General features: G+C 39.6%; 1 protein-coding gene and 1 non-coding gene across 3 annotated transcripts; one reads left to right on the forward strand and one right to left on the reverse strand.

Annotated features, from left to right (window-relative positions):
* Positions 1 to 295: 295 nt before the first annotated feature.
* Positions 296 to 400, reverse strand: LOC113594995 (U6 spliceosomal RNA). The gene has a single exon (XR_003415470.1). It is a non-coding gene; the product is annotated as a U6 spliceosomal RNA (small nuclear RNA).
* A 9,672-nt stretch (positions 401 to 10,072) lies between these two features.
* Positions 10,073 to 16,327, forward strand: BTF3 (basic transcription factor 3). 2 transcript variants are annotated; one of them, XM_015072136.3, is made up of 6 exons: positions 10,073 to 10,217; positions 10,794 to 10,862; positions 13,784 to 13,897; positions 14,380 to 14,581; positions 15,485 to 15,541; positions 16,024 to 16,327. In XM_015072136.3, the coding sequence occupies exons 2-6, from the start codon at positions 10,794 to 10,796 to the stop codon at positions 16,068 to 16,070; spliced, it is 489 nt and encodes a 162-aa protein (XP_014927622.1). In that variant the 5' UTR covers positions 10,073 to 10,217; the 3' UTR covers positions 16,071 to 16,327. The 2 variants fall into 2 exon arrangements, with proteins under 2 accessions (XP_014927622.1, XP_026895939.1); XM_027040138.2 differs by lacking the exon at positions 10,073 to 10,217 and adding an exon at positions 10,257 to 10,455.
* The last annotated feature ends 8,856 nt before the right edge of the window (positions 16,328 to 25,183 follow it).

Below are 25,183 nucleotides of genomic sequence, written 5' to 3' on the forward strand. Positions count from 1 at the left end.
TTGTCCAAGGACTGCAGTCGAAATGAAACCGGAATAACTGACCATAGTTTGTGAAGATTTCCTATTCAGTCTTTTAAAAAAATTGGGGGTGGGGGAGGCACCTGGTGGCTCAGTCAGTTAAGCATCTGACTCTTGATTTCAGCTAGCTCATGATCCCATGGTTGTGAAATAGAGCCCCACATTGGGGTCTGTACTGAGGATGCAGCCTGCTTAAGATTCTCTCTCTTCCTCTCCCTCTGCCCCTCCCCCACTCACACTTTATCTCTCAAAAATAAAAACTTTTTAAAAATTTAAAGAAAATATGGAGCCCTTCACAAATTCGCATGTTATCCTTGCAGAGGGGCCATGCTACTCTTCTCTGTATTGTTCTAATTTTAGTGTAAGTACTGACGAAGTGAACGCTCAATTCAGTCTTGATAATGTATGTGAAAAGGCTATTTATAATGGAAATATGAAGCCATGATTCTGTTTTAGTGAGTACAATCAGTATATAAAACCACCTACTCCTCATTTGTTTGAATCAACAGCGAAGAACAGTATCTAAAAATTAGCCACGGGGGAACCTGGCTAGCTCAGTCAGTTAAGAGTCTGACTTTGGTTCAGGTCATGATTTCACGGTTCATGAGTTCAAGCCTCACGTGGGGCTCTGTGCTGACAGCTAGGAGCCCGGAGCCTGGAGCCTGCTTCAGATTCTATGTATCCCTCTCTCTCTGCCCCTACCCTGTTCACACTCTGTTTCTCTCTCTCTCAAAAATAAATATTAAAAAATGTTTTAAATAAAAAAATAAAAATTAACCATGATACTCAAATTATAACCATGATTTGTGCTTTCGACACAGATTTAATGCAAATGTCATTTTCTTCATGTATTCAGCAGATCTGAGCTCAAAACAGACTGTATGCTCAGAGAAAATAAGGGAGGATAACATTGAAATTTTCAGTTCTGTAAAACTCAGGAGGGTGAAAAATATTACTACCACCTGATTAATATTTTATAGCAAAAAAATATTTATTATTGGAACAGAACAGAGACCCCAGAAATAAACCTACAATTATATGGTCAATTAATCTATGACAAAGGAGGTAAGAATATACAATGGGGAAGTGACAGTCTTTTCAATAAATGGTGCTGGCAATACTGGACAGCTATAGTAAAAGAATTAAACTGACCTACTTTCTAATAACATACCCCAAATCAAGCTCAAAATGGATTAAAGACCACATCATGGGACTTAAAACCATAAAAATCCTAGAAGAAAACACAGGCAATAATTTCTCTGACATCAGACATATCAACATTTTCCTAGATATGTCTCTTGAAGCAAGAGCAACAAAAGCAAAAATAAACTATTGGGACTACACACACACACACACACACACACACACAACTTTTGCACTGCAAGGAAAGCCACCAATAAAACAAAAAGACACCCTATATCAAATGAGAGAAGGTAATAGCAAATGACACATAAAAAGTTACTATCCAAACTTACATAAGTGAATATCAAAAAAACCCAAACAATCCGATTAAAAAAATGGGCAGAGGACCTGAATAGACATTTTCCCAAAGAAGATATACAGATGGCCAACAAACACATGAAACGATGCTCAACATCACTCATCATTAGGGGAATGCAAATCAGAATCCCCAAAAAATATTACCTCATGCCTGTCTTGTCAAAAAGATGAAAAACAAGTGGTGAGAACGTAGAGGAAATGGAACCCTTGTGCGCTGTTGGTGAGAATACAAACTGGTGCAGGCAATGTGGAAAATAGTATGGCGGTTCCTCAGGAAATTAAAAATAGAAATACCCTATGATCCAATAATCCCACTATTGGGTATTTACCCAGGGAAAACAAACATACTAACTTGAAAAGATCTATGCACCCCTATGTTAACTGCAGCATAATTTACAATAGCCAAGACATGGATATAATCTAAGTGTCCATCAATAGAAAAATGGGTAAGGAAAATGTGTGTACACACACACACACACACACACACACACACACACACACACTCACACACACGAATATTACACAGCCATAAAAAGGATGAAATTATGACATGGAAGGACCTAGGGTATGATGCTAAGTAAGACTGAGGAAGACAAATACCGTATGATTTCCTTCATAAATGGAATCTTCAAAAAAATGAATAAACAAAAAGCAGAATCAGAACTATAAATACAGAGAACAAAATGATGATTGCCAGAGGGGAGAGTGAGTGGAGGGAGGAGAGGTAGGCAGAATGGGTAGAGGGGAGAGGGAGATAGTTATAGAATGAGCAAGTCACAGGATTAAAAGGCACACCATAGGGGCGCCTGGGTGGCTCAGTCGGTTGGGCTGCCGACTTCGGCTCAGGTCATGATCTCGCGGTCCGTGAGTTCAAGCCCCGCATCGGGCTCTGTGCTGACAGCTCAGAGCCTGGAGCCTGTTTCAGATTCTGTGTCTCCCTCTCTCTCTGACCCTCCCCCGTTCATGTTCTGTCTCTCTCTGTCTCAAAAATAAATAAACGTAAAAAAAAAAATTAAAAGGCACACCATAATGAATACACTCAATGATATTGTAATAGTGATGTAAAGGGACAGATGGTAGCTACACTTGTGGTGAACAGAGGGTAAAATATAAACTTGTCAAATCACTAAGTTGTGCACCTGAAACTAATGTAACATTGTGTGTCAACTCTACCTGAATAAAAAAAACAGTAAGGGGTGCCTGGGTGGCTCAGTCCGTTGAGCATCTGACTTCGGCTCAGGTCATGATCTTGCGGTTCGTGGGTTCGAGCCCCACACTGGGCTCACTGCTGTCAGCCTGTCAGTGAAAATCCCCCTTCCAATCCTCTGTCCCCCTCTCTCTGCCCCTCCCCCAAAGTAAATAAACACTTTTTAAAAATAACAATAAAATAACTGAAAAGAAAAACCTGAGATGCAAAAATGTTGAGGAAGGGGCCCCTGGGTGGCTGGGTTAGTGAGCCTCCGACTTCAGCTCAGGTCATGATCTCACAGTTCGTGAGTTCGAGCCCTGTGTCAGGCAATGTGCTGACAGTGCAGAGCCTGGAACCTGCTTTGGATTCTGTGTCTCCTTCTCTCTCTCTGCTCCTCCCACATTTGCCCTCTCTCTCTCTCCCTCTCTCTTTCTCAAAAATAAAGTTTTAAAAATCTTTTAAAAATTATGTAAGTAAAATAAATACATAAAATATTTGAAATAATAGTGGTGCTATATTCACGGTATAAGGTAGACTGGCACTCAGCACTTATTCAAATTTCTTTTAAGCTTACTTTCTGTACTATAAATGTTGAAAAGTTAAGAACTACATTTCCCAGATATCCTTGCAGTTAAGTGTTCTAGAAGTAAATGATTTCTGCCAATTAGGTACATGTAAGTAAGATCTGGAGTGTGGAAAACCAAAGCCTTCTTCCTGCTGCTTTGTTTTTTGGATGGCAAGCATGGTGGTGAATACAGGAGTTATTTTCTGCAGCAGCTTTCTAGAGCACAGTCATTGGCTTTGTGGGCGTTGAGTATTACAGTATCTTCTTGATTCTTACATTGTAGCTATGGTAGTCCATCCTTAACACTGATAATTCTAGTCCTGGGGTCTTGATTCTCCATCCACCTGACCGGTAGGGGCAATAGCAACAGCTCCCTTAACAGTCTAGCTCTGCTATACTATCCTAGGACTCATTTCTGATGGCCTATGCTAAAGTCCACTCTTCCAGCCTTTTAAATAATATTCTAAGCCCCAATTCCCTATACTAAATCCCTATATACTTGAAATAGCCAGATCTATTTATTGCAACTGAGTGCAGACTCATGCAATTAGCAAAGATATAAAAGCATCCCAATTAATCTATACAATCTCAATAAAATTTTAAAATAATTTAACAAAACCTAACGTGTATATGGAATAGAAGCCTGCAAATAGGTCAACTTCAAGAATGAAAAAAAGACAGTCATCCTACCATATATTAAAAATATTGACTCTATCACCCAAATGCAAACAACGAAATAATTATTTCTGATTTTTTTCATTCTTTTACATCATTGATAAATGATACAGGAATATACAAAATGAAACGTCCTCTAGGTTTAAAATATGGATAGTTTTATTAACCAAATGAAGTTACTAATTATACGTTCGTCTTTTAAGTTATTTTCTACCCTGACAACTTCTGTTTTGTCCATAAATAAATAAATAGTAATACATAAGCAGTATGACGTATCTGACAAACGAATAGTGGGTGTCCTGACAGTTAATGTAAAGGGTGTAGACTTCAGGACAGCCCTTCAGCCAAAAGAATGAAATACCCCTGGGGGTGTGTCATGATCCTGGCTGGCACTAGACTGGAGCTTGGGAAAAGATCAAGTACTGAAACAAGAAGCTGAATCAGTTACAATTTGGTAGTCATGAAGTTATCCCATGGTTTACATTTTAAAGTGCTTATAGATTTGGCTTCTGCAGTCAGATTGCTTTCTTTGAGCAAATAAAATCTTTTTAAAAATCTTCCCCAATAAATTGCAGAATATATCATTAAAGGTGCTAAAACGTAACCTAAAATAGAAAGGGCAAAACCACTTTTTCTATTAAAAAGTTAAGCTCTGCCGGCATTCTCTACCAGAAACGCTGCTTCAAACTGTTGAATGATTTATTTACTTTTACTTCCTAAATTTGTGTTAACCCCACCCACTTCCAGGATATACCTTTAGAGTTTAATTATCCTCTGGCTGTGTCCTCTTCTCAAACCAAAGTTTAAACCACTTTAACCTGTAATACCTCTGCAGCTCCAAAATGATATAAAATGCACACAGTGTCAATCTCTTACACCACCTTCCTTCTTCCTTCCACTCCTTATTCTCTAAACCAAGAATACAAGTTCAGGGGCACCTGGGTGGCTCAGTCGGTTAAGAGTCTAACTTCAGGTCATGATCTTGAGGGTTCCTGAGTTTCCTTGCTCTCAAAATTAAACATTAAAAAAAAAAAATACAAAAAACAAATTCAGACTTCCAAGAAGAGCAAACAAGGCTGTTGGATGTTGGCAAAATTAACAAGTATTAAATTACAATATTTCTTTAAAAAGGGTATCAAGGGATGGGGCGCCTGGGTGGCGCAGTCGGTTAAGCGTCCGACTTCAGCCAGGTCACGATCTCGCGGTCCGTGAGTTAGAGCCACGCGTCGGGCTCTGGGCTGATGGCTCAGAGCCTGGAGCCTGTTTCCGATTCTGTGTCTCCCTCTCTCTCTGCCCCTCCCCCGTTCATGCTCTGTCTCTCTCTGTCCCCCCCCAAAAAAATAAACGTTGAAAAAAAAAAAAAAAAAAAAAAAAAGGGTATCAAGGGGCACCTGGGTGGCTCAGTCGGTTGAGCGTCCGACTTTGGCTCAGGTCATGATCTCGCGGTCCATGAGTTTGAGCCCCGCATCGGGCTCTGGGCTGACAGCTAGGAGCCTGGAGCCTGCTTCAGATTCTGTGTCTCCCTCTCTCTCTGCCCCTCCCCTGCTCATGCTCTGTCTCTCTCTGTCTCAAAAATAAATAAAAACATTAAAAAAATTTTTTTTAAATAAAAAGGTATCAACTTTACATTACCTTCTTGTTGGCAGTATTTTCCAGTCACTTAAAAGATACACAAATAAACAGTATATATATTTTTTTCTGCAGGATTTTAGTTTCCTTGAAGTTCTCTATATTCCTGTTCTTTATATGCCAAGTCCTCTCCTGTCTATTTAAATTACAAATCCACAAATTCACTAAAGCAACTAAAGTTTACCAGTTTGTCACTCCTCCTCCTCTTGTTGCCACATCAGTTTTAATACCAAAATGCTGAAAATAGCAACAAACTCCATCAGCCATACTGATGCACTGTTACTGTAGCACTTGCTTCTACTCTAGTAGAAGATACAATTCTCACTTTGATTTATCCTATTCACAAGAAGGCCCCTACTGAATCATCAGCATATAAGCATAGAGAAACTGAAGTACAACTAATAAATACTAGCAAATGTTGCAAGATAAAATGAAAGAAAACTGGCCTCTATAAAGCATTATTATCTTAAGGAATTTGAAAGACTTCATGAAGATAATAGAATTGGGGAGATTTACATAGCTGTGAAAGCCCTTAAAAATATTTTAGTGTGTTTAATAAACAGTATGCTAAATAGATAATCAGCAAAATTTGGATAACGTAGACTTCCATGCTTTGCTTCCATGACTCTCCAGGAGCTTCCTACCATTTATCATCCTTATTTGACTGCAGACGATACATATTCTGAGAGCAACTTATTTTCAGTGGGCTTTTTTCCCCCAGCAATTAAACATTTAAAGTATTTTTTTTTCTTATAAAAAAGTAATTGACCTCCTTGGTTCCACTCTGGTCTCAGAAATACAGACTATATTAGGTGACTGAGATTTTTTAAAAGATGCTTTGGTGGCGCCTGCCTGGCTCAGATGCAGGAACATGGACTTTTGATCTTGGGGTTATGAGTTCCAGCTTCACGTTGGGTGTAGACATCACCAAGAAAAATAAATTAAAAACAAAACAAAACAAAACAAAAACCAGAAAGATGCTTTGGACATCCCTACGACTTCAGTAAATCTTTCCTTTTTAAGCACACTTTCCTCTCCCCATGTTCACTCAACTGCTTCTGTACCAGGGTTCTCTGTGAAACAAAAAAGCCCTCTGCTCCTCCTCCTCCTTTTCCCAGCACTCAACTTTCTGTATCTCTCTCCCGGAGAGACCTTATATATATATAAGTTTTCTGAAACAAAATTCAGAATAAAATCAAAGTATGTATGTATTAATTTAATAACTGTTGATACTGTGCAATGGTTTGATAGAAGTTTACTTTATTATTTGTACTCTTATGTACTTGAAGTTTTCCACAATAATGTAAAAGGAATATTCAGTCTGGTATTCAAAAAGTTAGGGCTGGAATTATAAATTTGGGACTCATCAAACTAAAGATGACATTTAAAGCCATGGGAATGGATGAAAATGTTTAGGGAGAGTACAGGCAGAAAAGAACATAGGACTAAACTGTAAGCAACTCTAATATTTAAAAGTCAGAGAAATAAGATAAAGCAAAGTAGACTGAGATGCCAGTGAGAGGAAATCAGGAAGTGAGAGGTTCTGGGAGCCTAGAGGAAAAAAACAAGTTTCAAAAATGTGGAAGCAGCCAAGTATGTCAAATGCTACCTAAAGACTAAAATAAGAACTAGGAATCTACCTTTTGGAATTGTCAAGATGGAGGGTTAGACAATTCTTTGGAAAGATTTTGCTATAAAAGGGAACACAGAAAGTAAGTAGTGGCTGGAGGGGAAGAGAGGTCAAAAAGAGTCTTTCATTTTCTTTTCTCTTGAGATACATGATAACGAGGCATTTTAGTGTGCAGGGAGGATGATCCAGTTCAAAGGGGGGGAAAAGAGATATAGGAGGGATGCAACAGAAGAATCAAGGTCCTGAATGAAATACACAAAAGTACAAGTAGAGGGAATATTCTCCTGTGTGTAATAAGAAGGCAGGCAATATTTATAGGTTCAGATATACAGAGATGGTAGAATTGATGGAGGGAAGATGAGGTCATGTCAATCTTCACATCTTGATTCTCTACACTTTAGTTAGATGGCCAAAAATAAGTAAAGTAATATGGGAAGAACCTACTTCATAAGAGCACTCCTAAGAGTTCTTTGAGGATCCAGCTGTTAAAGGGCCAACACTCGACATTAACCTAGTAGAAATTGTTTTTAAGATTCCTAGTTGAATTATCCATTAACTCAACAAAATTATCAAACCACCATTTGCATTTAATAAAGTACCACAACTAAAAATAACGATGGAGGTAACTTAATGGGGCTGAGGGTGTCAGAGAAGGCTTTCCTGAGACATTTAAACCAAAAGCCACATGAGGTGCAGAAATTAACTTGACAAAGGTGAGTTATATTAGAAGTTCAAGCAGGTTTAGAAACAAACAAAAAAAAGGTCCATTGTGGCTATCAGTCAATGGCCAGATCACAAAGCAACTAGAAGCGTGGGAATATTTATTCTCAGCCATTTCCAATATCTCTTGTGGGTCAAAATGCGATCTTAATAAATATTAAACAAAGTAAATATTTACCTCTTGCTGAAGCTAACTTAAATCCAACAGAGAGGTGAAAACAATTCATGGACTTTGATTAGACCATAAACTATAAACCAAGGAGAGCAAACAGGTTTCCCCCTTCTTACCTGCTCTATTGACAGAGGACATGTTGAATGCTTCAGTAAACGAGTCTTGGGTTTGTTCAAGCTAAGCAGTTAAGTGTGGGAGCCAGTAATTTTTATTTGCCCTACACATCATAAATTATTCCTTTGTCAACACTGATTAAGATACTAAGTAACTTTTTTGGAGTTAAAAAAACCCTTTCAGTTACTTTTTAAAAAATCCTTGTATATAAATATTAGCAGAATCTGAATTTCTTAACATTCACAAAATAAGCAAATGTAGCAGAAGTCAAAATTCAAATTTTTCTTTTCTTACTATGAGGGGCATCTTTCATATTTTTCAACATGATAAAAGTCTTAAAAATTAGAAAAGTACAAGACAGAAACATGGGAATCAAAGGAAAATAAACAATAACCTGGGATACTTCCAGAAAACAGGTGTCTAAAAGGTGAATCAGGTGACAGGTAGGCAGAAGAATCTTGGGTTTACGTGAATGCTCAGAAAACATTATTTGAATAGGAAGTTTCAAATGCCCTCAGTGTAACATGGAAGAAGGGGAAAAATCTGTTCCTGAACAAAGACATACTTTCAAAAAGGGGACTATTTCTATATATATTTTGTAATATTTCTATAGCACTGACTGATGTTTGCACTATCATCTTGACCTCTACAGTAACCCACCTAGCCTAACAGTACCTATTTCTTCTGTACTCAACTTGTCTTATATAGGAGCAACAATGTTTTCTAAGAAGATATCAACTGTTACAATTACCCTAACAAAGCAATACAGATGTCCTATTTTCTTAGAGACATCACATTTTAAACAATGTACATGTGAAAAGTATACAAAAAGATTCATCTTAACTAAAGAGAAATCTGCACCTACGCAAGTGTCCCTGCTGTATAAACTGTATTTTTCTTAGAGATTTGGGACTCATTTTTGACCCTGCGAAGGCTTTTCAGAGCTAAGACCACCAAAAGGCTGACCAGATAGCATTCTGACTTAAATCGCCATTTTAAAATATAAGTAGTTTGACGTTAACATTGTCTTAAAGCTCGTCCTAGCGTTCAGGAAATTTTAACTCACACCAGAAGTCTGTGTAAACACACCGGGCACAAATTCTCCCTTGATTGCACTACCTAGTTCAGAAACAAAGTTGGTTCAACTGTGAATCGCTAATTGTAAAATCCGTGCCAAATAAGGATCAAGGAGTCAACTTTTTGTTAAAGAAACAAGAGAAGTAATGTAATCAAGTACAGGGGTCTCAGGTGAGACCTGCTACGCTTGCTGAAATGCAGATTACCCGGTTCCATCCCCAGTCCGAATGAACCGCTTTTGAGGAGTGGGACTCGGGAATGCATTCTGAACACTCAAGCCAGAAAACCTGTGAACTACGGTCCTGCAACCTACCCAAACCTCCTCCTCCTAGAAGGCAAAATTAGCTTATTTTGACAACGTTTGGCCAAAATGTCTTGTTAAAGGCTTATTTCTACCGGAGGGTAAATTCTAAAACATTCAGACGACTGCTCCAATCTACACCATCCAGCGAGCGAGAGCGACCAAAGAGGTGCGCACACTCTGGGCGCCCCAAGCGTTTCCGCAGATGGGAAATGCCCTTTCTTCTGAAGGTAATGAATTTGGGGATCGGGGCCGACTTACTCAACCCTAACTGTGCAAAGAACCGTTCTTTCTGACTCCTTTATGGCCTTTCCCAGGGCTACTCGCGGTGCCTCCAGCACAGAGTCCCTCGGGAGGTCTCAACCTGGCCCGCGCTGACGAGAAATGTGACCCACGCGACCGTCACAAACGCCTCGGCCTGCAGCCGCGCGTGCGCAGCGAGGGGCTGAGCTCGCAGCGAAGTCCGTTTCCTGACTCTAGGAGGAAGCAGTGTTGCATCACTTCCTGCCTCCCTCTAGCTGCCATCTTGCGTCCCCGCGTGTGTGCGCCTAATCTCAGCTGGTCCACCCGAGACCCCCTGAGCGCCTACCCTAGTCCCCCGCGCGGTCCCATTTCCGCTCCAACAAGGTACAAAAAGGCTCTGGACGCCGGCGTGGGAGGAGGACGGGAACGGGGGCGGGAAGTGCCCGGAAGGAGCGAGACAGGGAGGGACAGGGCTGAGGAGAGGAAGGCGATGCGACGGACAGGCGCACCCACTCAGGCTGACTCTCGAGGGCGAGGTCGAGCCAGGGGCGGCTGCCCTGGGGGCGAGGCGACGCCGTCTCTTCCTGCACCTCGCGGCGGAACCCGAGGACAGGAGCCTCAGGTACCGCGAGGCTTGCGGAGAGTGGCCGGGCCGGGCAGGCCCTGGCTAGGCCGAGGCCGGGCCAGGGCCGGGGGTGGGGGGCCGGGGGTGATCAGGCATGGGTTAGCGCCCGTTTTTCGGGCCTGCAGGGAGGGGGGAGTTGTGGAGGAGGGGTAGGAAGGTGGGTACCCTTTGCGCTCCGCCAAAACTGAAATTGGGAGCTTCGCGGGGTGGATTGGGGATTCAGGCCTCTGCCTGTTTAGGACGTTTTTTCTTCTGCTCGTGTCTTGGGAAATAACGAGCGTAGAATGCTGGAGATAACTAGACCTTTCCTCGCTGAGGGTTTCCTGTTTTTCTAGATGAAAGAAACTATCATGAACCAGGAGAAACTCGCCAAACTGCAAGCACAAGTGCGCATTGGTGGGAAAGTAAGTTTGAATAGTTTTTTGGGGTTTTTTTTTGTTGTTGTTGAAGTTTCCAGGTTTGGGTTTTTTTGGGAGGTTGTTTTTTTGGTATTGTTGGCTTGTCACTGTCTCTAGAGGGCATTTCATCGAGCTCGCAAAGTGGGGTGGGAAGGAGGAGGCGGGGTTAAATGATATACAGTAGAGTGTATCAGTGGGACACGCATGTTGTATAGTAAAAAAAGTGAATCTAGGTGAAGAGACCACTTATAAACATTACTTCTGTGAAAATGTTTTCATTGTTACAGTGTTTCAGTACAAGAAAATGTTTTCTAAGTTGATGAGTAAGAAAATGTGTCATTTCAGTTAGATAATCCTTGTGGCCCTCGTACTCCTAACTTGTTTTGGCCTAAGTTGTATACCTTCAGTACTATGCTGATGCCTTTTTTTTCTTTTTTCTTTCTCTCTTTCTCTCTCTCTCTCTTTTTTTTTTTTTTTTTGTAAATAATTAAGGTAACTCTGAATTTAAGTTCCACCTGTCTTTTGAACTGCAGTTTATAATGTCAGGTTCTGGATAATTGTACTTGACAGGTAGAAGTTTGTGTTCCCTGCACATTAAGACCTTTCTGTAATGCTTTCTTAGCTAAATGCATTCCAGAGTAGTTGTATATTTTCTAGGATATTTGGAAGATACCTTTGTTAGAGGTACATCACAAAATTTAAGAGCAGTGACTATGGATTTGAAAATACTACCTAAGCAGATAAGCTCTCAATTTTGACTTTGTAAATATGCTAAAACTGAGAGAATGAGAATGATTGCTAGGCTTTTAGGTAAGTTTTGGTTAATTGGGTTTTTTTCTGCTTGATACTGATTTTCAAGAGTATTCTTTTTTTGAACTTGGAAATTTTTAGATTGTTTTCTGAGTAATTTACTTAAATCAGAAGACTGCTCTAGACAGAGATCTACTTAGTTGTATTTTGCATTGTGTTAGCACATTCCTAGTATTTAACAAGGTGTGGTAGCTTGTCCGAACAGAGTGTGTCTTTACTTGGTAAAACTTGTAAAGCTTCCCTGCTACCAAGCTTGTTATCTATTAGCTTTTCCCAACTTTAAACATTTGCTTTCAAATAGAGTATTCTGTGAAATAGCCAAAAGTTTCACTTAGACTTAAATAAGGAGATGTGTATCTGTTAAATTCCTGGACTTTGCCAACAATGAATGTGTCCTGATTTTTTTTTTTTTTCTCCTGAAGCGGGTAGTCTTCAGGATCTGCACCTGCCAATTAACAACTAGTAGGTGTTTCTTGGCCTTCTTGGCAATTGTTAAAAGCTAGGTGTGGCCTTCAGGTCCCAGAGAAACTCATTATAGCCTTTGTGGGTCAGTGTTTGGATGTTCTTATATTGCTGTTTTTAACTATCATTTCTTTTGGTACAAGTTTCACAAGAAATAACTTGAATAATGTGCTTGTGTGCTATCTTTCTGTGGTTACTCTGATCCTGTAAAAATGCTTTATTCAGTATCTGATCAGAACATTGATAATATCTTAATTATATCAGTAAAAATGGAACTCTACACATGTGAAGTGTGTGGAATGTATAAAGGTGTGTCCGTTTTGTTTTTATAATCTTACAGTAGCAGTTAGAGTGTCTTTTAGAGAGATTTAGAGACAATTATTTGGAAACCATATAGCTACATGACTCCATCACGGTGATGTCTATTTTTAAAGGTTTTTTTTGGGTCTGGTAACCAGTATTTTTTGTAGCCGTTGATATTTTATTTGGTTTAACTATCATTATTTAAGCCTTTATTGTGCTCAGTCCTGAGAATATGAAATTTAAGAAGTTCATGGTCCCTGAGGGAGCTTTAATGGTAGTAGGGGAGTTAGGCATCTCTTCTAAAAGAAACATCTGTTTCATAGTGTAATATACATAGTTCAGTAGAAGTGTTTCTGAAGTACAAGGGTGGGAATGATTTTGCTTGGGGACAGTTAATTACAGAGGTTTGGGAAGGCCTGAAAGAGGCTGGAATAGGGTTTTAAAGGACAAATAGGAATTGGTATGGAGGTTGGGGTATATTGAGGCAGGTAGGTGGTAGCCTATACCATGTAAAGGGTTTAAACTTTTTATAGCAGTAAACAGAATGGAAGCTTACATTCTAGTGAGGGGAGGCAGACAATAAAATACATTTCTCTCTTATAGTAATAATTGTTATGAAGAAAAATAAACCTGGATAGATAAAAGACAATGGCTGCTGGAGTTGCTTTTTTACATCGGGTGGTTGGGAAAGGTCACTGATAATGGTGCCAAAAAACGGAGATCTGTAGTAAGGGAGGAAGCCAGTGCAGATGCTAGGGGAAGAAGGGAACAGTATGTGCACAGGCTCTTGTTGGTCTGTTTAAGGAACTCAGACGAGGTTTCTGTGGCTGAAGATGAGAATACGTATGTGATAGAGATGTTGTCAAGAACAGCAGAATAGGGGCAGAGCAGATCATGTCGGGGCCTTGTAGATTAAGATAAGAACTTCAGATTTTACTATTCGGTGTTACAGAAGTCTATATACAGACTCATTTGAATGTGTCATACATTGTCTTGCCTGTGACTATTAATGGATGTTGATTTTTCATCGGTTAATGTAAAAAAACCAAAGAGGTTAATAGTTCTGAATATGGAGCTTTTAATGAGGCCTAATTTAGGTTGATAATGCCACCTCTTTATCTGCTCTTCTGGAGCACATAATCTAAATAATAGGATTCTGAAAAGATAATTTGTTTATATCTGACAAAATGAGAAGTTATTAAGGATTTGTTACCCTCTTTCGGCTTCCGTCATTGCCTATTTGCTGCCTAAAACTGTATACTTAGAGTAATTTTCTTAAACAGATCCAAAGGTCAGAAAGGAATTAGAAACTGTTTGTTATGGTGTTTGTGTGTTATCTTCTCCTCACTCAGGGAACTGCTCGCCGAAAGAAGAAGGTGGTTCATAGAACAGCTACAGCAGATGATAAAAAACTTCAGTTCTCCTTAAAGAAGTTAGGAGTAAACAATATCTCTGGTATTGAAGAAGTAAGTGTCAAATTTTATTTTTGATTTTTAAGTGTATTTATTTTTTGAGAGAGCATGAGTGGGGCAGAGAACGAGAGAGAATCCCAAGCACGCTCCTTGCTGTCCACCCTGAGCCCCGTGCAGGGCTCGGTCTCATGAACGTGAGAACCTGAGCCACAATCAAGAATTGGATGCTCAACCTAATGAGCCACCCAGGTTCCCCAAATTTTATTTCTTTATAGAACAAGATGTGGGTAGAAAAAAATTTTAATGGTCATGAATTAAATGATTTTTTAAAATCTTTCACTCCATTAATAAATAGTAGGGAGATTGCTGAGTCTGAAAGTGATTAGATTGCACTTTCCCTTCCAGGCAAAATAGCACCTGTGCTTCACAGTGGACTAGTGGATTACTTAGCCAGACTTCAGCTTTTGCTTAATAGAATGTTTGCCTTTAAAGGAATGTTGGTGGGTGTTGCTAATTAAAACTTTTTTTCTTTATAGGTGAATATGTTCACAAACCAAGGAACAGTGATCCACTTTAACAACCCTAAAGTTCAGGCATCCCTGGCTGCAAACACTTTCACCATTACAGGCCATGCTGAGACAAAGCAGCTGACAGAAATGTTACCCAGTATCTTAAACCAACTTGGTGCAGACAGTCTGACTAGTTTAAGAAGGCTGGCTGAAGCTCTGCCCAAACAATGTAAGTTTCCTAGCAGTGGTTTTGCCTAGCGTTACTGATTTGTCAGTAAATTTCTAAGATTTCAAGTAGATGTGAGTATCTTTACATTTGGACATGCCAGTTTTCCTCTAAAAACGATTGTTACACTGCTTTTAAGTGTTCTTAGTGTGTTCAATAAGTTAACTAGTATGCTGTGATCGATCATTAATACTTGATTCAGTGGATTGTGCTAGACCTTTTACATGTTTATCTGTGTGTGTGTGTGTGTGTATTTGTATAGAGAGAGGTGTGTGTGTATGTGTGTGTGTACATATGTATATGTTGGGAGAGAGGGTATCACAGTGAGAGACTTAAGAGGTTCTAGAAAGGCTTTCAGAGCTGAAGTAGGTTTTGGAAGTATCCCACTGAAAATCTTACAGGGCTTGTACTGTGAGGTCTCAACTCCTAAGTGTAGTTTACTTTTTTGTGTTTTAAAAAGTGGATGCTTACCACCAATCAAAGGCATTTAATTTTTTGATCCTTTTATGTTCATTTCAGTAAAGGTTTGTTGAGCATCTCCCTTATGCCATTAACAAAACAGCATTTGAGAAACAGCTTCTTGATTTGTCTCCTATAAGAAATTTTCCCATGATGTGGTATATGGGTTTACCTCTACCCTGGGGGCACTCTGTTGTTCTCATACTACCTCAGGGCCTGTGGTGGCCAGAGGGCTTGAAAGAAGGGTATGGAATTTGATTTGTTGGCTGTTAACAACATTCTCGTTCATTTGTAGACTGCCATGTTAATGCTTGTACTTAGGGATGAAATCCCAGATGTCACTGTTGTAATCGTGAACATAAACTGTAACAATGCTTGGCCTTTCATCTGTTTTTCTGGTTGATGTTTATTAAAAACTTAACAAGTGTGTATATTTCGCTTTCACAGCTGTGGATGGAAAGGCACCACTTGCTACCGGAGAGGATGATGATGATGAAGTTCCAGGTAGGAACCTTCACTTGTGGTTAAATTAGAGAATCTTAGCAAGGAAGAATGAAAAATCTTTATACTCTAGGAAAGTACCTTGTAAAGAACAGAAAACGTAGACATGAACCTCACTTCTTTAGAATGGAAAAAATAATGCAGTTATTTAGGAGTTAAATTTGTAGACTTGTTTTTTTCTGATTGGGATCCCAGGTAGCTATAGGTATCTAACTTTAAATATTGAATAAAAAATGTATGTTGTCACATGAATATAATAACTAATAGATCACAAAAGAGACCCCTGTTTCCTACTTCGAGATCAATAAATTTATGAGAAGGCATGGAGAAATTGTTCAAGAGTCTTGGGGGTATGGTGTAACTATTCTAAAATCAGAAAAACTCTTGGCAATTAGGAGAAGGCAATTTACTTGGTAAATCTCTTTAAAATCCATTGATGTGTAGGTTTGGCTTTTTTCAGAGTTTCTATCTTTTTCTTTTTCTAGATCTTGTGGAGAATTTTGATGAAGCTTCCAAGAATGAAGCAAACTGAATGGAGTCAACTTCTGAAGAAGATAAAACTTGAAGAAGTTACTGGGAGCTGCTATTTTATATTATGACTGCTTTTTAAAAATTTTGTTCATGGATCTGATAAAATCTAGATCTCTAATATTTTTAAGCCCACGCCCCTTGGACACTGCAGCTCTTTTCAGTTTTTGCTTATACACAATTCATTCTTTGCAGCTAATTAAGCTGAAGAAGCCTGGGAATAAAGTTTGAAACAAGATTAATAAAGTTCTTTGCCTAGTATATGGTTTCATTTTTTATTTCACTGACACTAATTTGTACACAGAAAGCAAAGTTATTCATAGCTAATCATGGCATGTAATATGACTGGTAATCTTTGATGAAATTTGATTAAAGATTTTAAATGGCCATATAATGTAACACAGGTGATATAAAGTTATGTTTTAAAACTTTTCTCCAGCAATCCTCAGGGCTACAGTGGTTTACGTAATGGGTATAACTATAAAATGAGAATGAAATATTCCTTTGAGCATGAGTTTTTTCTCTTAATACGGTCTATCTCTTAAATGTATACTAAGTGCCTTTAATATATTATTGCACTTAATTTTCTCTCATTTAATCCCCAGTCTATGAAGTAGGGAGGAGTAGCTCCATTTTGTAGTTGTAACCCAAAATTACCTAAAAAAAAGGGAAAGTAATCTCTTAATAACCCTTGTAGGATATTCTGTAAGACACGGGTAAAAAGTAGTGCTTGGTTTAGGAATGCCACCTTATGTTAATTAAATTAAAGTGGTAACACTGTAGTAGGGCTGCTTTTTTCTCTTTAAAAAAATTTACTGTATGTATTTATGTATTTTTTTATTTTAAGAAATCTCGGCACCCAACGTGGGGCTCAGACTTACAACTCCCAAGATCAAGAGATGCATGCTCTACGAACTGAGGCAGCCAGGTGGCTCCTCCCATTTTCTTTTCAAAATAACACCGTAAAAATGATGTGCACAGTTGCAAGAGATTTAACAAACAATACTTGTGCCTGCACCCCAATCAGGACATCATCCCAAAAATCTGTCTCAATATAAGGCTACTTAAGTTGTATTAGCAATCAATGTTGAAGTAACTTAAAAATTTACAAATGGCATTTAAAATAAATGTCATCTGCTTTAAGGCCAGATGAAAAAATAGTTTTAGCTTTTTCTTGCAACAATGAGAATGTTAAATTTCCATAATTTGCAAGTACCTTGTGAGGGTACTATGCAGCTATATCTAAAAGTCACTATAAGTAAACTATAAAAATGAAATGCTTGTGTAGATAGTATTTGCATATTTAAACATTGTATTACTTTCCAAGGATGTGTCAGTCTTGTTAAAGTCCACTGCTACAGTAACAGGGACTCAGCAGTCTCCGCGGTTACAAAATTACAGAGAAGTGCATGTTCCCAGAGTATTGTGGGTCAGGTTAGGCTCTGCTACAAAGTTGCAGGTGCCAGACTCATGGGTAGCCTCTATCTGGAGCACTCGGCTTCCCAGCAAATGAGAAAATGGTGGGTCATCTACTGGCTTTTAACGCTGTTAACAAATACTGCTTGTATGTAACTGACCAAACAATATCTAAAGGAGGACAGAAGATTGGGAAGAGCTAGAGGAGGCCTGAGGGTTTGCATTTCTGATCTACTCGCAGGTGAGTCTGATGCTGCAGGTGCATTGGCCATACTTGGAGTAGATGAGATTTTTAGTTCCCCAACTCATCCCAAGAAATGGAGTTAAAAGTGACGGGCTGACTTAGGCCTGTGAAGAATATGCTACTACCTGAATATCCTCCCAGGTGTTTGCCCAAGATCTGTACAGGAAAGGGACTAAATGAGGAAATGCAATCGGTTTCCAGGCCAGGCCTACACAGGGCAACTTGCTTCTTTTAGCAGATGCTGGGTAGGGTTAATTCTGCTGTGCCTGTAGTCAGAGACTCTCCGGCAACCTCAAGAAAAGTTCTTTGGTCCATTTTTTAAATGGTCTGGTGTGTGTTAGTGGCTATATATTAATAAGAAAAGTTCTTGTAACACCTTCACTATCAGGATTATGCTACAGTTACAAATGACTATTTTAGTTGCTACAAAGATTTCTCTGTCACTCTTGATACATGTGCTTTGCCTGCGGCTGGGGTCCACTTTACTGCAAGAACAGCATCTGATCAGAACATTGCTAGTCTCAGGACAGGGAAAAGAGAGCAAACAACCATCTGGCTCTGAAAACTTAGGAAGCGACGCATGTCATGAATCAAATTTCATCAGCCGGAGCAAGTCATGTGCATAGTCCAATCTGAGGGCCACGAGGCCTGGAGAAATGTACTCCTTCAGAGCAGGACAGCCAATACTTTTGAACAATACTGCAATCTACCATATCCTTACAATTTTTCTTTAATTGCCCACAGTTCTGGCGGCTATTATGTGTTAGGCTCTGTACCACTTGTTTTATATAATCTCATTGGTTATCATAATAATCTCCCACCCCCCCCAAAAGAGCCATGTGGTACAGAAAAGGAAGCCAATTTCAAGAGGTGAAAATACTTTGCGTCAGATCAACACAGCCTGTTGTGTGGTAGCATGAGAGTCAAACCTAGGTCTGCTCTTTTGACCTCAGCAACTACTAGAAAGAATTTTAAGTCTTGGCCGGCTTAGAGGGGCAGATGATTCTCATCTGGTTGATCTTCTGGATGCTGTCACTACAGGCTGGCAGGTGTCCACTACTTTTAAGACTAGTCCTGGGCCAAACTAGCTTTTAGCTGCCTCAGAAACAAGGCTTGGCCAATGAAGAGATAGTGATCAAATTTTGATCTGAAAACTCTTGGGATTAATACCTTTTCTTTGTTGAAATAGTTAAACTGGAATATACTTGTGTCGTCCTCCCAGTAACCCTGTGGTGCACAGGACAGAAAGCTACATTCTAAAATTTGGAAACAAGTTTAAAATGGGCTGAAGGTCACTAAAGGTTGGGTCTGATTTCTACTAATCATTTTTCTCCATTACATAACACCGGATTCATGCTTTAGGAGGCCTCTCTGCCCAATAAGATACATATGTCAATTTTTTCTTTTCTTTCTTTTTTTTTTTTTTTTTTTTGGAGAGAAGTCTTAAGGTAACTAATAACAGGTTTTTAAGGCTTTTCCAAAACAATGATTAGAAAAGTCTTCTACTCACATAAATTTTCATCACTCCAATCAGCACGGTCTTGAATGCCATTTTTGCAGCATGTTTGGGGAATGCAGGCATAGTCAGCAAAGAAAACAGTATCACATCTCTAGGCTGAACACTTTGTGCACTGTAAAACTAGACAATTTTATTTATTTTTAAAATCATTACTGTTAAAATGTCAAGGCGGCCTGGAAAAGATGCTCTTGGAAAAGAAAAAGCCCTTTGGATCCTAAAAATATGAGTGAAAACTGTCCAAGGGGAAAATTGCAGATGTCTATTAAAGATTCTACATGTTTTGGTGAAAGAATTCGTACTTTGAAAAGCCAAGAAGAGTACTGCCTCTCTCCATCGGTCTGAAAATAAACATACTGACACACTCCATAAATAAGGAAGGGGCCATATGAGTTTATGTGCTCAGTAAGCAGGGAAGAGAATCAGTGTTCGCTAATTGGCAGTTAGCAAGAAGACAAGAATCTGTTTATACTCTTGCCTTTTATTGTCAATGCGTTGTTAGATAACACGCAACTCCCAGGAAGCGTTTCTGTTTCTACCTTCCATAATGGCCAGACAAAAGGTAGGAACGGATCTATTTAGTGAACGATATTTCTGATAAGTCTTTTACCCAGTGACTGGGGCATGAGGTATGAGAATTGTATCTACCACCATGGTTTCTAGACAAAACAGCCTTGCCAGTTTGTAAAGTGATGGAGAGCACTGCGGGAGGCAGAGAGCAGAGTGGTGGAGGAGGAGGAGTGAGGAAACACCCAAGGTTAAACGAACAAACAAGAATCTTTGAGACCCAAAGTATTCAACAGACTTGCCTTTGATCTTTACCAAAATTTCCAAAGAAATCCAAAAGGAATTTGGTAACGGACAAAAGTTGCTAACCAAGATTATTTCCTTTGTTGAACTTTGCAAATCTGACTGTATTTGCTTATTAGGTAGAGAACTAACCTGCTTTAAAAATGCAAACTCCTGGACATGATGGAACTGCTTAATCACGGGTGTAAATATCCTGAGGAAGGTTTCTAAGTATATATTAATGTATGTAGTTGAAATGCAAAGGTAGCTACTCCAAGAACTCACTAAAACATCAATTAAGCCAAAGTAATTTTGAGAAAGAAGAACAAGCTGGAGGCATCAAAATCACAGATTTCAATATATACTTCAAAGCTATAGGAATCAAAACACTGTGGCACTGACACAGACACAGACACATAGATCAATGCAACGGCGTAGAGAACCCAGAAATAAACCCATGCTCATATGGGCAATCTACGACAAAGGAGGCAAGAATATACAGTGGGAGAAGACAGTTTCTTCAACAAATGGTGCTGGAAAAACTGGACAGCTACGTACAAAAGAATGAAACTGGACCATGTTGCTTTTACGCCCTACACAAAAATAACCTCAAAATGGATTAAAGACCTAAGTGTGAGACCCGAAACCATAAAACTCCTAGAAGAAAAACATGGGCAATAATTTCTTTGACATGAAGCATAGAAACGTTTTTTTAGATGGGTCTCCTGAGGCAAGGGAAACAAAAGAAAAATAAACTATTGGGACTACATCAAAATGAAAAGCTTTTGCACAGTGAAGGAAACAAAAAGGCAACCTAATACATGGAAGAAGAAATTTGCAACCCAGTAAGAGATTAATATCCATAATATATAAAAAGAACTTAAACAACCAAACACGAAAACAAAACAAAGAAACAAACAAAAAAACACACACAAAAAACAAAAAACCCAATTAAAAAATACAGGACTAAATAGACATTTTCCCAAAGAAGACATACAGATGGCCAACAGACATATGAAAAGATCCTGAATATCACTCATCATCAAGAATATGCAAATCAAACCCACAATATCACCTTACATCTGTCAGAATGCCTAGTATCAAAATGACAAGAAATAGGGGCCCTTGGGTGGTTCAGTTGGTTGAGCATCTGACTTCGGCTCAGGTCATGATCTCACAGTTTGTGAGTTCAAGCCCTACGTCAGGCTCTGTGTTGACAGCTTGGAGCCTGGACCCTGCTGCAGATTCTGTGTCTCCCTCTGTCTCTGTCCCTTCCCTGCTCATGCCATATCTCTCCCAAAAATAAACATTGAAAAGAAGAAAAAGAAAGACAAGAAATAATAAGTGTTGGCAAGAATGTGAAGAAAAACAGAACTCTCATGTATTGTTGGTGGAAATATAAATTAGTGCACACACTGGAAAACAGTATGGAGGTTCCTCAAACAATTAAAAATAGAAATACCATGCCATCCAGTAATTCCACTCCTGGATATTTACCCAAAGAAAACAAAAACACTAATTCAAAAAAGATATATGCACCCTTGTGTTTGTTGCAGCGTTATTTACATTAGCCAAGGTATGAAAGCAACCCAAGTGTCCATAGGCAAATGAATAGATAAAGAAGAGGTAGTATAGATACACAATGGATTATCAGCCACAAAAAAAAGAATGAACTTGTCGTTTGTAACAACATGAGTGGAGCTAGAGGGTATTATACTAAGTGAAATAAGTCAGATAGAGAAAGACAAATACCATACGATTTCACTTCTGTGTGGAATCTGAAAACAACAAATACAAGTGAAATCTGAAAACAACAAAAACAAGTGAATAAACAAAAAGCAGAAACAGATCCATAAATACAGAGAACAAACTGATGGTTGCCAGAGGAGAGGGGGGTTAGGGGGTTGGGCAAATGGGTGAAGGAGAGCGGGAGGTACAGGCTTCCGGTGATGGAATGAATACGTGTGGGGATGAAAGGCACAGCGCAGGGAGTACGGTCAGTGGTGGTTTAATAGGGCTGCATGCTGACACATGGCGGCTACACTTGCGGTGAGCATAGGAGAACACGCAGTCTTGTGCAACCCCTCTGTTACACACCAGAAACTAATGTAACATTGTATGTCAAGTATACTTCAATTAAAAAAAAAAAAAAACAACTTACAGCAAGGGGCGCCTGGGTGGCTCAGTCGGTTGAGCATCCAACTTTGGCTCAGGTCGCGATCTCGCGGTTCGTGAGTTCGAGCCCCGCGTCGGGCTCTGGGCTGAGGGCTCCGAGCCTGGAGCCTGCTTCGGATTCTGTGACTTCCTCTCTCTCTGCTCCTCCCCTGCTCATGCTGTGTCTCTTTCTGCCTCAAAAATAAATATATAACATTAAAAAAATTTTTTTTTGAATTAGAGCAAAACAAAACAAAAAACCAAAAAACCCGTCAGTTACCACATATGTAAAGAGCGGGAATTTCCACAATCATGGAAATGTGCAAACTAAGGCAATTTTTTTCCTCCTGAAACATTGTTTTGGCTAAATATAAAACATTATCAGTTAACTTCATCACATAAACAATATCAAATTGGATGTGTATATCACCATAAAAAACCACATCAAGTACACCTATTGTCAGTTTTAGGGGATTCATCTGAATGATCATCACAGCCGTTTCTTGTGTCATACACCTTGTCCATGTATGTCCAAGTCTTCTGGTTGGAATATCAAGTTTTGTTGGAAGCCGATTAGATGAAGGCATTATTTCTAGTAGAAAGAATTCCTGCATGATAATGTTTTAAATATAATTCTGAATTTTAGTTATTAGTTGCTGGTAACTGTTCTTTAATTCTTTTTAAAAATTTTTTAACGTTTATTCATTTTTGAGAGACAGAGACAGAACGTGAGCAGGGGAGGGGAGAGAGACAGGGAGACACGGAATCAGAAGCAGGCTCCAGGCTCTGAGCTGTCAGCACAGAGCCTGACGCGGGGCTTGAACTCACGAACCGCAAGATCATGACCTGAGCCGAAGTCAGACGCTCAACAGACTGAGCCACCCAGGCACCACCCCTCCCTTTTTTTTTAACTGTTCTTTAATTTTGACTATTTGGCCAGCTCACCCCAGTAGGTAGCAGATTCCTCTTCACCATGACCACGAGCAGGCTTGCTGTTCCAAAGCAGGGAGGATGGCAAGCAGGTAGCGAGGTCTTCACACAAGAAGTCAAGTTGCAGAGAGGCTGTTTTACGTTGTCGATATGGCACATCTCGACGATTTGTAAGACAAGTGCTGGAGGAAGGCATATACATCCATGACCACGCACATCAAGCTTTCGTAATATAATAATAATCTGCTTCCTCCTTCCCCTTCTGCTTCTTTCCATGGGTCCTTGCCCCAGTATTTCTTCTCCTCGTTTTCTTTCTTTTTTCTCCTCCATCCTCCAGACCTCTTTAGGCTTACGTAGCTGGCGTGTCTTGCAATACTACTGGCGTTTGAGCAAACGAGTGTGGAGTTACTCCCGCCTGAGAAGCTATCAAAGGTGATTGAGAGGGAGTCCACACACCTGGGCTCTGGTTTGAGTTTTGCCAGGGATTGGTTCTGCGCAGCCCTTCCATTATTTTCTCAGCTAGAAATGGGAACAGAGAAAGCTTGCTGCAACAACTTCAAGGGGACATTGGTAAATTGGTATCATTGTGTGTGTGTGTGTTTTCTAATTGGTATAGTTGTTTAAATGCAATGAATCTACTCACTCACTGTTTCAGATTCTGTGTCTCCCTCTCTCTGTGTCCCTCCCCTGTTCATGTTCTGTCTCTCTCTGTCTCAAAAATAAATAAACGTTGAAAAAAAATTAAAAAAAAAGGAATGGGAGCTTGTCAGAATACTGTAATGGTTTTTTTAAAAAACTTTTAAACTATAAAATGTTGAAGTTCAGATGTAAATAGCAGAAGGATAACCCTTGTATCCCCAAACATAGCTACACCTAAAATAATGTATCTCCAGAAAATCCTGGTTTGGTGTATGACATGGTACACAAGGCTGGAAATACTTTCAATTTAGGTGGGGAGTTGAGGGCTTTGTGAAAGTGCGTCTTGTGGCTTGAATGTTTTGTAGCTGAAGTGTGTTGATAATTAAGGGGCAGACAGTCCGCAGTTTGTATCCCTTAGTCCATAAGGTGCCTGGCATTGTGATTGTAGCTCACTTCTCTCAAGTCACTAATGATATTTAACACCCCACTCCACCTAATTTAATACTAAATTATACAGGGGCGCCTGGGTGGCTCAGTCGGTTAAGCGGCTGACTTTGGCTCAGGTCACGATCTCGCGGTCCGTGGGTTCAAGCCCCGCGTCGGGCTCTGTGCTGACGGCTCAGAGCCTGGAGCCTGTTTCAGATTCTGTGTCTCCCTCTCTCTGACCCTCCCCTGTTCATGCTCTCTCTTTGTCTCAAAAATAAATCAATGTTAAAAAAAATTTTTTTTTAAATACTAAATTATACAGTCTTCTGTATTGTTCACCATTTCCCTAGTCTCCCTAATTCCAATGGAAACTCCTTGAAGGTAGAATCCACGTTCTGTGTGAACTTCAGAGTTGGGGAGAGTTGGAACCTTATCTAATCGTTTTACCAGCTCTCTGATCTGGGGCAAGACTTTCTGAGTCTCTGTTCAGAATGGTTATAACAACCACCTCTCAAGACTGTTGAAAAGAACGAAATAAAGATGTGATATATTTAATGTTCAGAGCAATGGCTGGCTTGCACCACATGCCAATTGCCCACTATCAGTAGACTCACCCCCAAATCACCCGTACCAGGAGACTCAGCCATTTTGGAAATAGATGGGGTATAAATACATTCTTGTTTGTTGAGTGAATAAATTGACATTGTTGAGTATGATTATTGGCCTGCCACATAGGAGACACAAATACTTGCAGATTTTATGAGTATCCCAAAAAGGGTCCCCAGACCAGTCACAGCAGCCATAACTCTGAGTACAAAGAATGCCGTGCAGAAAATCCGGAGGCACTGCCCAGTGGGAGGCCAGCCAGCATTGCCCTGTCACAGCAAAACACACAAGCACAAAGAACAAGTCTTCATCTCAGGGCAGAGACTCGTGTTGAGGGCATTGTTGACTAGCTCTGTATTGTCCATGGTTATCTTAGTGTGAAAGCAGGAGCCAAAAG

Source organism: Acinonyx jubatus, chromosome A1, assembly GCF_027475565.1.
Source record: "Acinonyx jubatus isolate Ajub_Pintada_27869175 chromosome A1, VMU_Ajub_asm_v1.0, whole genome shotgun sequence".
NCBI lineage: Eukaryota > Metazoa > Chordata > Mammalia > Carnivora > Felidae > Acinonyx > Acinonyx jubatus.

Excerpts from the sequence above, each read along its gene's own strand:
- BTF3 (XM_027040138.2), top strand. The coding sequence starts at position 10,324 with ATGCGACGGACAGGCGCACCCACTCAGGCTGACTCTCGAGGGCGAGGT. Across the intron at positions 10,863-13,783 it reads AAGTGCGCATTGGTGGGAAA|GGAACTGCTCGCCGAAAGAA; the intron begins GTAAGTTTGAAT and ends CTCCTCACTCAG. Across the intron at positions 15,542-16,023 it reads TGATGATGATGAAGTTCCAG|ATCTTGTGGAGAATTTTGAT; the intron begins GTAGGAACCTTC and ends TTCTTTTTCTAG.